General features: G+C 34.2%; 1 protein-coding gene across 4 annotated transcripts in view; it reads left to right on the top strand.

The window, feature by feature from the left end:
* Window positions 1-12,382, top strand: part of CNTN6 (contactin 6) — a 289,356-nt gene that overhangs the window by 189,358 nt on the left and 87,616 nt on the right. For 2 of the 4 annotated variants that reach the window (XM_024747067.1, XM_024747064.1), the window contains exon 4: window positions 5,967-6,170. The exons of 1 other annotated variant lie outside the window; for it this stretch is intronic. In XM_024747067.1, coding sequence (XP_024602835.1) covers window positions 5,967-6,170 — 204 coding nt within the window. Of the gene's footprint in view, window positions 1-5,966; window positions 6,171-8,430; window positions 8,534-12,382 lie in introns of all 4 variants that reach the window. One more of the 4 variants, XM_024747063.1, reaches the window with a different exon arrangement.

Here is a 12,382-nt window from a genome sequence, read left to right as displayed (position 1 = left end):
AGCTACTGCAAGCTTCCTCTCTGCTTATTTGCCTGTAAAATGAGGAGGTTGGGCTGGAAGAAATCCCAGGTCCCTCCCATCCCAGACATTCCATGAATCTATGAACTGATGTACATCCTTTTCTCCAGTCTCCTACACACCACCCAAAGGCAAATATACAAGGTGACCACTGTTCTATCAAATCCTTCCTAGTGTGATCACGCAGAGGACACTGAGATTTACCATTAATAGCAGTTATTTTCAAAGCAGACTTTGCCCAGTGTCAGCACCCTGTGGGAATTTGTTAGCAATGCAAATTCTCTGGCTCCACCCCAGACATACTGAATGAGAAACTCAGAGAGGGGAGCCCAGCAGCTGGCATTTTACCAAGTCCTCCAGGTGATTCTGATGCTCACAGAAGTTTTAAAATCTCTTCTCTAGAGAGGACTTTTTGGAGAGAAGGATTACTTATTACAGGTTTTGCAAATGTGTTCTATTCCCTGCTAATAGTAGCTATAAGTACACTGGAGTAATTTAGAATAGCGGGTTAATCATTTATTCTACATCATTCTGAGGAAACTGAATCCAGGACAGGCAGTACTGATATGGGAGGGAATGCATGGTGAGGAACAATTGTCCTAGATGTGAGTAGGTTCAGGTATGCAGGGAGCTGGGGTTTTGGAAGTCTGAAGGCAAGGAAGAATAGCCAGGAAGAGCATACTGACACAGAAAAAGAGGATCAGTTGTAGATACACAGAAAAGAAGAAAGGTGGTATTAGGGAAAGAACAAAGGGTTTGACATTAGAAGGATGTAGGTTCAAGTTCTACCCCTTTCTACATGTTAACAGTATGATTTTGGGAAATTACTTTTATACCCCTAGCTCCAGTACCCTCCCCTATATATATGACAGGCATATTAGCAATAGCCAATTAGCCTCACAAAACAAACTGTGGGAATGATGAAACAGGTATGAAATAAAAGTCCTTCTTAGCTTTTTAAAAAAATTATTCCTTAGGTAATCCTCCTTATTTCTGAACCACATTCTTTGAGCAGCTTCTAAATATTCCACAATTGAAGAAGGATACACCACATGTAGGAACAGATCGAAAAGTTTTAGCAGCTAAGGTAAAAATGAATTCAGCAAGGGAGAGATGAAAATTACAGTCTCTGGCCCCAAGATTATAGGGTAAAGAATACAAAGATTTATTGGACACTAGCGGCAATCTGTAATTTCTGTAAAGTGAAAGGGGTTACCTTGGATTTCGGAGAGCTAGAGCTTATTTTTCTCCCCACAGAGGTATTGATGAAAGATCCCTAAGCTGAACACAGCCCTGGGAATTTGCTCAAGATTTGTCTTTATTCTATAGAAGGTTCGAAAGATGAGGAGTCACTGACAACAGGGAAATCTGAATTACATTTTTTCCTCCTCTTTATACCGAAGAAAATTTTGCTATCTAGATGGCTCTCCAGTTTCAGACAAAACCCTTTGAGCATCTCTTTGGTAAAGACAAAGCAACAGGCTCAGAAGTGAGACAGCAAAGGACATCAGTAAAGAAACTCAGAAGCAAGAGACCATATGAAATGATAGAAGACTCCAGTAGGGACTTGAAAAAGAAAACAAAGATTCAATACCCGGAAACAGGACAAGAATGTCAAAGTATATTTTAAAAAATAAAAAGCGACTTGTATTTATGCATAGTTTTTCTAAAAGCATAGAGTATTAGAAAAGTCGAAGCAATGTTGAGGGTGGAGTAGACCATTCATAGAAACACAGGTTTAACCTCCCAACCACTGCAAAAATTAATCTTTTTTGCAATACCTCAAGCAATGCTCATCCATTCTCTGCTTGGTCATCTCTCATGATAGAAAACTTGTTATCTCATATATCTTCTGCTGGTATAGCTCTAAAGTTTGGACTGGTCTTCACTGTATCCTAATACGGTCCAACAGCATTCTGTAACCTTCGACAGCCACAAGTTCTACTTTTGCCTTCTGGATATCAATGCAGAAGGCTTCATTTCGCCCTTTATGAACACGACAGCAATTCGACCTATGAAGGCAGTTCAATTATTCTTCCCATTTTCCCCCTCAAGGGTCAATATCTAAGTTCTTATCACTTTCTTTGGTGTCCTAACTTCTGGCCTTTGCTATGTTTTGCTTCTATCTCTCTTGATATACTTAAGATTTTTAATTCCCTCTCAATAACGGGTGCTCTGAACATAATATTACAGTTCAACCACGAGACATTTGTAGGGTATTGAAAACAGATTCCATGGTATTTTACTCAGATATTAATAAATCAAATTGCTAGGAGGAGGATTAGCTATCTGTACGTTAATAAGCTTCCTAATGTGCTCTGAATAAAACATAATACTCCAGCCTTAACGGTTCAGAGTAAGAATAAAAAATATTATCCATCATATTTTTTATAAGTCATAAAAACTTATAAGTTGTAAAAACACTGCTTCATTCTAGTGTTTAGCTTTCCTGATACTATTTTCATCCTGTTGCTTCTTTTTCCCATTTACACAAATATTACATAGTAATTAAAAACTCTAATATGGCAAAACACATTATGCAGAGAGTGGAAACCTATGGTATTCCTTCTCCTTACCCTGAGAAAACCACGATATACATTCTTAGGTTTCTTAATTTAATAATTTATATGAACACACACATACATACATACATATACACACAAGTTCTCACACACAGATACATAACTCTTAATGGGATCATACTAAACATCTTGATTTACAACATGCTTTTCATATAATAATGCGTCTTGAATTTTTTTCTTCCTGAACACTACTTTTATAGGTTTAATGCCACTTTGTGCATTTGCACATTTCATACTTTAGTGACATTTTTGTTGCTGTTCTTCCCCTGTGTCATATATTTCCCTTATATCTTCTTCACTCCTGAGAATGATATCAGAGTTCTGGCTGTATAGATGAATTTATTTTTGTTGAAATCATTTATGAATTGTTGTGAGAATTTAATATACTATTATATAGAATATATATAATTTAACGTATAATAGATGATTTGATTTGATTTAGTTCCTCCTCACTATTAGTCTGTTTTCTTGTTACACCCACTCTTTTCTTCTTTCTCCTTCCTATCCTCCTTTCTTATACTCTTTTAATAATCTGGTTCCCTAAGTGTATTGTTAACGCTTTATGTCTTTTTTTCTTGGTGAAAGGGATGATAAAGACGGCAAAATTCCCATACTCCCAATTTCTCAAAAGTTTTTCTATATGGATCACGTTTAAGGTCAGAATAGCTGTCAATCTGTATTGTTTCCTCATCCTTTAGACAATTTTAAATCAGTACGACTAGTGAAGAATGTTTCAGGTGGTCTGCTTCTATCTGGAAAAGACTGCTAGATCACATCAGAAATAATTAGCCTTTTTTTTGGTCTCTACCATGTCTTGCTTCTGCACCAGTTTTAATATAAGTGCAGATGACAGATATGACCTGCAACTTCTGTCTGGACAAGAGGCCCCTAGTTGCTTCAGGTGCTCTCCTATGAGCTGTGATTTCTAAGCGTGTGATGTCCAAATTCATCTACAGGTGAAGATATTTTAACCATAACTAGTATATCCCCCTTTTCACCCCCAGCACCTATACTTTCCACTTATTAGGGGGGAGGGGTCATTTTTGAACCATTTATATTCTTCCACTTTCCTAGACATAAGTTCCGTTCTACCTAGTTTCCACAATACGTATAATTTTTAACCTTCATATAGTACCACACTTATAAAACCTTAATCCATGAGAATATTTTCCTTTGCTCAAAGATATCTGGCTAAAATAAAAAATGACAACACGTAATTTTTGCAAAAATTTAGAACAACTCTAACTTTCATATATTGCTGATGGAGATATCAACCGATACAACTTTGGAAAGTTCTTCTGTAGTTTTTTATAAAGTAAAACATGCATCTATCCTATGGCTCACTCCTAAGAACTTAACGAAGAAAAATGAAAAGTCCACAGATAGTTTTAGAAAAGAATGTTTATTTCAACCTAATATACAATGGTCCCGAGATGGAAATAATTCATACGTTTTTCAAGAAGAAAGCAGCCAAACACATTTTGGTATATTCATAGAATGGAATCCCACTCAGCAATAAAAAGGAAAAAAGTACTGGTAGTCATAACTACATAGGGAAACATTAAAATATGTTCAAGAAACCAGACACAAAACAGTACACTGGGAGTTTGGGATTGACATGTACACACTGCTATATTTAAAATTGATAACCAACAAGGACCTACTGTATAGCACAGGGAGCTCTGCTCAATACTCTGTAATAACCTAAATGAGAAAAGAATTTGAAAAGAATAGCTACATGTATATGCATATCTGAATCACTTTGCTGCACACCTGAAACTAACACGACATTGTTAATCAACTATACTCCAATATAAAATAAAAATTGAAAAAAAACACGTACATTCTCTTTGATTACAATTTTATGAAATTCCAATACTGGCAGAAATAATCTATGATGATAGAAATCAGGTAGTTGTTACAATGGTAGAGATTGACCAGAAGGGACATAAAAAAATTTCTGAAGAGATGGAAATGTTCCATATTTTATTTTGGGTTGGTGGTTTCCCAGGGTTTAGATTGTTAAAACTAATTGGACTGAACACTTAGGATCTGTGGATTTTATAGTATGTTCATTATATCAATTATATATGTCTCTATATATTTATATTCATATTTATATATAAGATTTCCAGAGATAGATTGATTGATGTTCAGCAAAACTGATATGTTCTTTTTCATCTTCAAGCTTTTATTCTCTGAGCAATGTCTGGCTGCTCATCTGCTGCTTGGATAGCTCCCAATCATCCTTCTGGTTTGAACATGGAAATTTTTTTTTTAAAGATATTTTTAATGTGCACCATTTTTTTAAACATCTTTATTGGAGTATAATTGCTGTACAATGGTGTTAATTTCTGCTGTATAACAAAGTGAATTAGCTATACATATACACTTATCCCCATATCCCCTCCCTCTTGCGTCTTCCTCCCGCCCTCCCTATCCCACCTCTCTAGGTGGACACTGAGCTGATCTCCTTGTGCCATTCATCGACAGATGAATGGACCATTTTTAAAGTCTATATTGAACCTGTTACAACATTGCTTCTGCTTTTATGTTTTGGTCCTTTGACCGCAAGGCATGTGGGATCTTAGCTTCCTGACCAGGGATCGAACCCACACCCTCTGCATTGGAAGGCAATGTCCTAACAACTGGACCGCAGGGAAGTCCCTAACATGGAATTCTTTTCAGAAGAATTTTCTGACCACAGATCATTCTAGCTTCCTTCTATGGGCTCCCTACAATGCTTCTGTCAAAGCACATATCATCCCACATTGACATTATCCACACTAGTTGTAACTAGTTTAACTGGTTAAGCTTTATATGGCATAGGTTTTACTTTGCTGTATTCTAAGTCCGAAAATGGTCACAAAATAGGTGTTCAGAAATTATGTGATGATTGAATGATGGAATGAATGAATTCCAAGATCAGTGGTAGAGTCCTTGAACTTACATCTTGAAGTTAAATTTTTAGCAAGTACACCTAAACATGATTAATGCGGGCATCCTTCTGACTGCAAATTGAGAAACACTGCTTCAACACAAGCATTGCTGGAGAAATTCAGTGTGTATTTTGAGTCCTTAGTATTTTGTATCTTATAGCTTTTCTTAATAAGTTCATTCACTTATTCCCTTGACATCCTATCACCACATCCTTAATTAAAGAAACCTAGTGATGGATAGGGAGACTATATCATCCAAATTGGGATATATTTAACTATAAGGGAATATGACAATTACAGCAGGACAACAGGCATAAACTGGACAAGCAGGGGTATAATTGTATTCTACTTATGGAGAAGTAGGGCACAGAACTTTCAGGTAAGAATGAATACAGTAAGGATAATACTTCTTTTTTCTGTTTTCTAGGTTTATCTTATGCGTGGACTTTCAATGATAACCCCTTATATGTCCAAGAGGACAACAGGCGGTTTGTCTCACAAGAGACAGGAAACTTGTACATTGCCAAAGTGGAGCCATCAGATGTTGGCAACTATACTTGCTACATAACAAACAAAGAAGCCCAGAGAAGTGTTCAAGGACCACCCACTCCATTAGTGCAGCGTACTGATGGTAAGATGATGAGTTATCTTAGGGATATACTTTATCTGTGGATCTTGAAGCCTGGGGAGATCTGTAGAGCTTTCTGCTTCCCTCTGGTTCAGTGGAGCCATATCATCTATGAGGTGAGGCTTAATTCACAATATGATGAAAATCACACAAAAAAATAGAAAACTATATAATTTATCCACATAGCACAGTATAGATGATTCTGGGTATACTGTGCCATTTCTTCTCTGGCATTGGAACAGATCATCTTTTCTTTGCTTAAGAAGTATTTTGTTTACAAAAACAATGTTTGTTTGGGAGAGTAGGCAGGTGTGTAGACATGTGTGGGTGCTGCCAAACTTATTGACTGAATTAATATATTTTCAATGGACATATGACACAGCTTCTCTTTAATGTCTCCTTCTTTTCCGTATTTGTATCTTTTGTTCACCCTTTATTTTCCTGGTTGGCAAGGCAGGTAAACGATTCAGATCCAAGGAAAGTAAATCAAGTCAACATTAATTATGAGCATTCCAAAGAAAAATGAAACACAACATTCATACTAATTATATTCCTCCAAGGAACATAATTCAGATTGGTCTTTGATGAGTTTTGTAGTTTAGTCAAGCTGGTACAAGATTTAGAGAGTTAGAAAACCTAAGGAAGTCACTGAAGCAGAAAAATCCTCTAGTTGATTCTTTAATTACATATTCACAGTGGGAAATGTAAAGATGGAAAATCTGTTGATGCATTTTGTGATCAGATTCTGGACTTGAAATGTAACACTGCATTGAGTTTTTCTCCTCTCTAAGGAGCTTAAGAAAAGCAGGAATACAATGTTAATGATGGCTAAAGAATCATGGAACTAGCTCCTTAGAGGGAGTACTTATGACAGAGCTTTTATAATCACTAACCATTCAAATATATTTTCACGGTCTTAATTCAGTATTCAGCAACCACTAGATTTATTCATAAGTCCAATTTCTCCCCTTCAGTGAGTACTCTTCATGATTGCAAGAGCTCATGAGCCAATAATATGCATAGAAACGCTACCATATTTTCCTTTCTTCCCCCATCTACTTAGTTTCCTCTATCTCTTCTTAATTCCTTCATTCTTCCATCTCCTCTATTCTTTTCAACACATTTATGGTAAAAAATGACCAGAAGCATCATACATAATATTAAAAAAGAAAAAAAAAACTCTTCTAAAAGTAGTCACTCAAGAAATATCAGATGTCAAAGAAATAGAAAACATAAAGTTTACCAGTTTAGTTGAATGAAGTAATACTCTTGACCTCCTCAACCAGAGCCTCTTTGACTGTTTGGAATGATTAAGGTCTTAAAAATGAGGTATTTTCATTTTATATGTATTTTGTAAATTTCACTTTTTTGTGCACTTGTACTGGCCACCAATACATCATTTATGTTAGTAATGTATTATTCTGGTGTTTGATATATAAGTAAAAATAAAAGAAATTCAACATTTTTAAAGATGTTTTAAAGAAATTTAAACATTTTAAACAACAGTTTGTTGTTCATTAAATTAATCAAGTTAATGAGGATAGCCTGGAGATACATTTCTACTTTTTCCAACTCTTCTGGTAGCTAGCATATTTACAATACCTTAGACTATTAGTCTTATCTTAGCCCGTATCCATAATTCCTTTTGAAAAATTTTAAATTATTAAAATAAATTTTTATAAGGGTACAGTAAACTCATTTAGTGGTAAAACCTTAATAAACTGACATAAGAATATTTATGTCTTTATTTATCCCAACTACTTACTTCAAAGGTTTTGCTGCAAAAGTACTGATATGTTGGATTGAGGTGCTGTATCAGATCTATTACACAGTGTTAGCTAAAAACTTCTTTATTCCTAAGCAGATCTGGCCCATGAGTTTTGTGAATGGGTGAAAGATCCAAGAAATCTCTAGAGAAGAAACTTGCTCGATAACTCAGAAGCATTTTAAAGCTGGGTATATTCAGTTCTTAATTGGAAATACTAATTCTTTTTAAGATGCTGTTGTGGAATATAGGGAAATTTGGAATGCCTCTATTCTGATACTTTGAGATACCTTAAATATTTATTTTTTAGGGGAGAGAGGAACAAACTAATTCCTTAAATAGCACCATGAGGTTTCATTGCCCTCTGTCACTCATTATAGTATAGAAAAATATTGTTAATTGAACAACAGAATAATCAGATTTTGGTAAATAAAGCATTTGCTTCATAGAAAACTTCTATTCTCTAGAAATGCTGCTAGCTCTTTTGGTATTTAACAGGTGTGATGGGGGAATATGAACCAAAGATTGAAGTGCATTTTCCTGAAACTATTCAAGCTGCAAAGGATTCATCTATAAAACTGGAATGCTTTGCCCTTGGAAAGTAAGGTTCTGTTTTGTTTTTTTTCCTGGTTGTTTTAATTAAAACAAATGAGTATTTTGGTATTCAAATGCTGCTCTAAGGTAAATTAGCAAATAGACTTTAAATGCTGGGCAAAAGTGGAACTTTCTGATTGGACTTTAAATAAACATGCCTAATACTCTGAAAGTGATTGGGGCGGCAATTTCCCCAAATAAGCCGATATTTACTTGAGTTTGAGCACAATGAAACCCGTTTAGGCAGCACACTGCAAAGGAATAAGTGAGCTTGTATAAGACGGTGAGCAGGTCACTAAACTTTCGACTTATCCTTCACTCCATCTCATCCTACATCCAGAAATATATTGCCTGGAGTGTCTCCTTGCTTAATTAATCAGCGACTCTTGTAAATGAAAAACCTGCACTGCTAGTGTCCAAAATAAGACTAATTAAAAGCCATTGTTCATAGTGGATAATTAGAATTGAGCCAAACCTGTCCTGGCAGTGGAGGCATTTTATTTTACTCAGATAAGTGTTTATCAGCAGTAGGTTTGGAAAGCTTTGAAGGCAGCCAAATATCTGCTTTTGTGCATGGAATATTGAGAACATTTCTTTGCTTTTTGGCAATATTCAAATTTTATTTTTATGCCCATAAACACCAGAATGAAGTAACAAAGTGATAGATCAGATTTGCCATTTTAAAACACTGATGTACATATGGATTATCTGGGGGCACAGTTAAGTTGAAATTCTGTAGATCTGGGGTGATGTCTGATTGCTCCATATCTAACAGGCTCCTAGGTAATAGTGATTCTTCTTGTCTACAGAACATACTTTGAAGAGTAAAGGACTTGACTCTCACTACCACATTTCAGGGCTTACTTATAAATCCAGAGTCTTATTTTTAATGTGGGCCTCACATTCAGAAATAGTGACTTACATTCCAAACTATGGAAAACATCCTTAAAAGTCTGCATCTTGTTATTAAGTAAATATACTGAGTAATCCAAATAATGCTGGTTACTACATCTTTTAGGTTCCTTTCTATATATGAAATCTTGTAGCTCTTTAAATTTCTCAGGTTATCCATTTTTCATATATTTAAGAGACCATATTTAATTTTTATACAATACTGGTCCCACAGTATTGCCCAATAAATAATTGATTGATCAAATTATTCTTTAAAAAGTGACAAATTGAGGCTTTGTCCATTTTTGTTTGCCTGCCTTTTAAGACATGATGAACTTTCACCATTTTCAAGCTTTCTCAGAAAATAAAGTATACAAAAAACATAAAATGTCAGCAAAATACTTTGACAATTAGTTGATTAATTTAAAAAGAAAACCAATGAAAGAGAGTATCTGAAAATAATATTAATAGGTTATTCTATCATGTTTGGCATCAGGAAATATGGATTCCTGTAACTTAAAAAATACTCATATAATAAATAACTGAAAGGGATTGAGGCTGGTTCTCAAGAATCTCATATAAATAAATTTCATTTGTTAATCATTTATAACTAAGAATTTATATGACATACATAATCCTCATAATTATGCAGGGTACATAATATTTTTATTATATATGAGTAAAATGAGGCTCAGATTATACAAGTAACCTGTTCAATTTTATGCTTCTGATAAGAAAGAGAGGGCGATTCAGATTTAGTCCCACCTGATTTGAAGTTCTGAACTTAGAAACTTTGGAGTAAATGCTTAAGATAACTGCTCTCCAAGTCAGAGGAGGCAGATTGAATTCCCAATTTTCTCAAGAGTTGTCCGACCATCAGCAAACATGCTGCTTAAGCTTTATGAATTCCCATATTCTCACACAAAAAATGTTATAATGATACCTGTCTCCTGTGTTTGTTTTGAAGATGAGAGTGGATAATACATGTAAAACCATGGCAAGTCCGATGTGTATGTACAAAAAAAACCCTGAATGATAAAGTATACATTCATTGTTAAGTTTATACCTAAAGGAACTACTGCACATGAAATAAAATTAAGGAAGAATGGGAAAATGATGAGAATTACTTAATTGCACCTCATAGAAAATTGTCAAGGAAATAATTGATTTAATGGAGTATGCTTAAAAACACTTTATCTGCCAAAATTAATGTTGAAATTATATTTACTAAATTATTAATATGGAATTGAAATGCCTAGGTGTTAAAATGGAAAGTCCAAAACATCCACAGGGTCAAAGAGATAGTGTTAAAATGTCATGTATAAGAAACATATATTCTGTGTAACTGAAGTGCAGATCTAGTTCTCATTTCTTCAAATGAACAGAAAGTATATGAAAATGCTTTGTATACTTTGGAAAATATTATACAAATTTTAGCTACTAACAAAAAGACTTTTTATATATGCTCGCCAATAGTTTTCAGAAAACAAGTTGCACTATAGTTGAAACATTGCAAACATACTGAAGAAGCTTTCTAGTCCATTAAAAAATTTGACATTTACCAAATACTTTACTGACTTTTTAAAATTTGCAACATTAACAAACATAAAAACAATGCACTCCCTAGACAATTAATTACGTGATAGGCATAAATAACAATCTGAAAAGAACAAAATCAAACCACTTTTTAAATTATAAATCTCTATTTGCAGATTTATTGCCAAGCATTTTACAAACTATTGAATAATTATAATCATGTTCTCTGATAGCTCTTTATAAAAATATTGCTGTTCAGCACTTGGTTTTGTTATTTTTTTTTCCAAATGTTGGGACTGCTTTGTATAAATCCTTTTAAATCTACTTGTTCACTTTCTGAGGTACTGCACTTCTCTGTAATAAGTTCGATAAACCCCAAACTGAAATAAGCTAATTGGTTCAGTGAAGAATAGAATCAAAGTTCTTTTTCTTATTAACAATGTTTCTAAACACTTTTGCTAACTACTGACTACTATTTATGCTATAAACTACACATGCATGAAACTAAGGTTTAAATATTTTAGTTAATAAGAGAAAGGAGGGAAAGTAGGGAGGGAGGAAGGAAATCAGTAGGTGGATAGGTGAATAGGAAAGAGGAACAACAACAAAAAAATAACACAGGTCAATGCCACATCTTATTTAGTTTTTTATTTTTAGGACCTACGACAGTTCCTGAAATACTAGTTTTCATTAAATATTTGTGGAAATACTTCCTAAGTAATTAGGAAATAATTCCCTTTATCCCTGGGAACATTCTTTCTCTTGAATGGGTAGATTATTTTGGAATTTATCTTGCTTGTTGTTCTCTGAGCTTCCTGGGTCTACGCTTTGGTGGCTGTCATTAATTTTGGAAGATTTCCAGTCATTGTTATTTCAAATATTTATTCTGTTCATTTCCCTCTTTGTTCTCCTTCTGGTATTCCCATTAGACATCTGTTGCACCGTTTGTAATTGCCCCCAGTTCTTGGATATTCCATTCTTTTGCTGTTGTTTTTGTTTTTGTTTTTGTTTTTTTTTCTCTTCAAATTTAATTTGGGAAGTTTCTATTGATATTTCTTCTAGTTCACTTACTCTTTCCTTCATCACATTCAGCCCACTGGTGAGCCTATCAAAGGCATTCTCATTTGTATTACAGTGTTTTTATGTCTATAATTTTTTTTTGAATTTTAGAATTTTATTTATATTTTTATACAGAAGGTTCTTATTAGTTATCCATTTTATACATATTAGTGTATATATGTCAATCCCAATCTCTCAATTAATCACACCACCATCCCCCAGACCCTTTCTTAGAATCTCCTTTTTTTCTGCTACATTAATCATCTGTTCTTGCATGTTGTCTGCTTTTTCCATTAGAGCCCTTAACATATTAATCTTAGAAATTTTAAATTCCCAGTCTGATACTTTAAAAATATTTGCCATATTTGAG

This window comes from Neophocaena asiaeorientalis, unplaced genomic scaffold (genome assembly GCF_003031525.2).
Source record: "Neophocaena asiaeorientalis asiaeorientalis breed wild unplaced genomic scaffold, Neophocaena_asiaeorientalis_V1.1 scaffold130, whole genome shotgun sequence".
NCBI classification, from domain to species: domain Eukaryota; kingdom Metazoa; phylum Chordata; class Mammalia; order Artiodactyla; family Phocoenidae; genus Neophocaena; species Neophocaena asiaeorientalis.
This window is presented reverse-complemented; position numbering and strand designations above follow the sequence as displayed.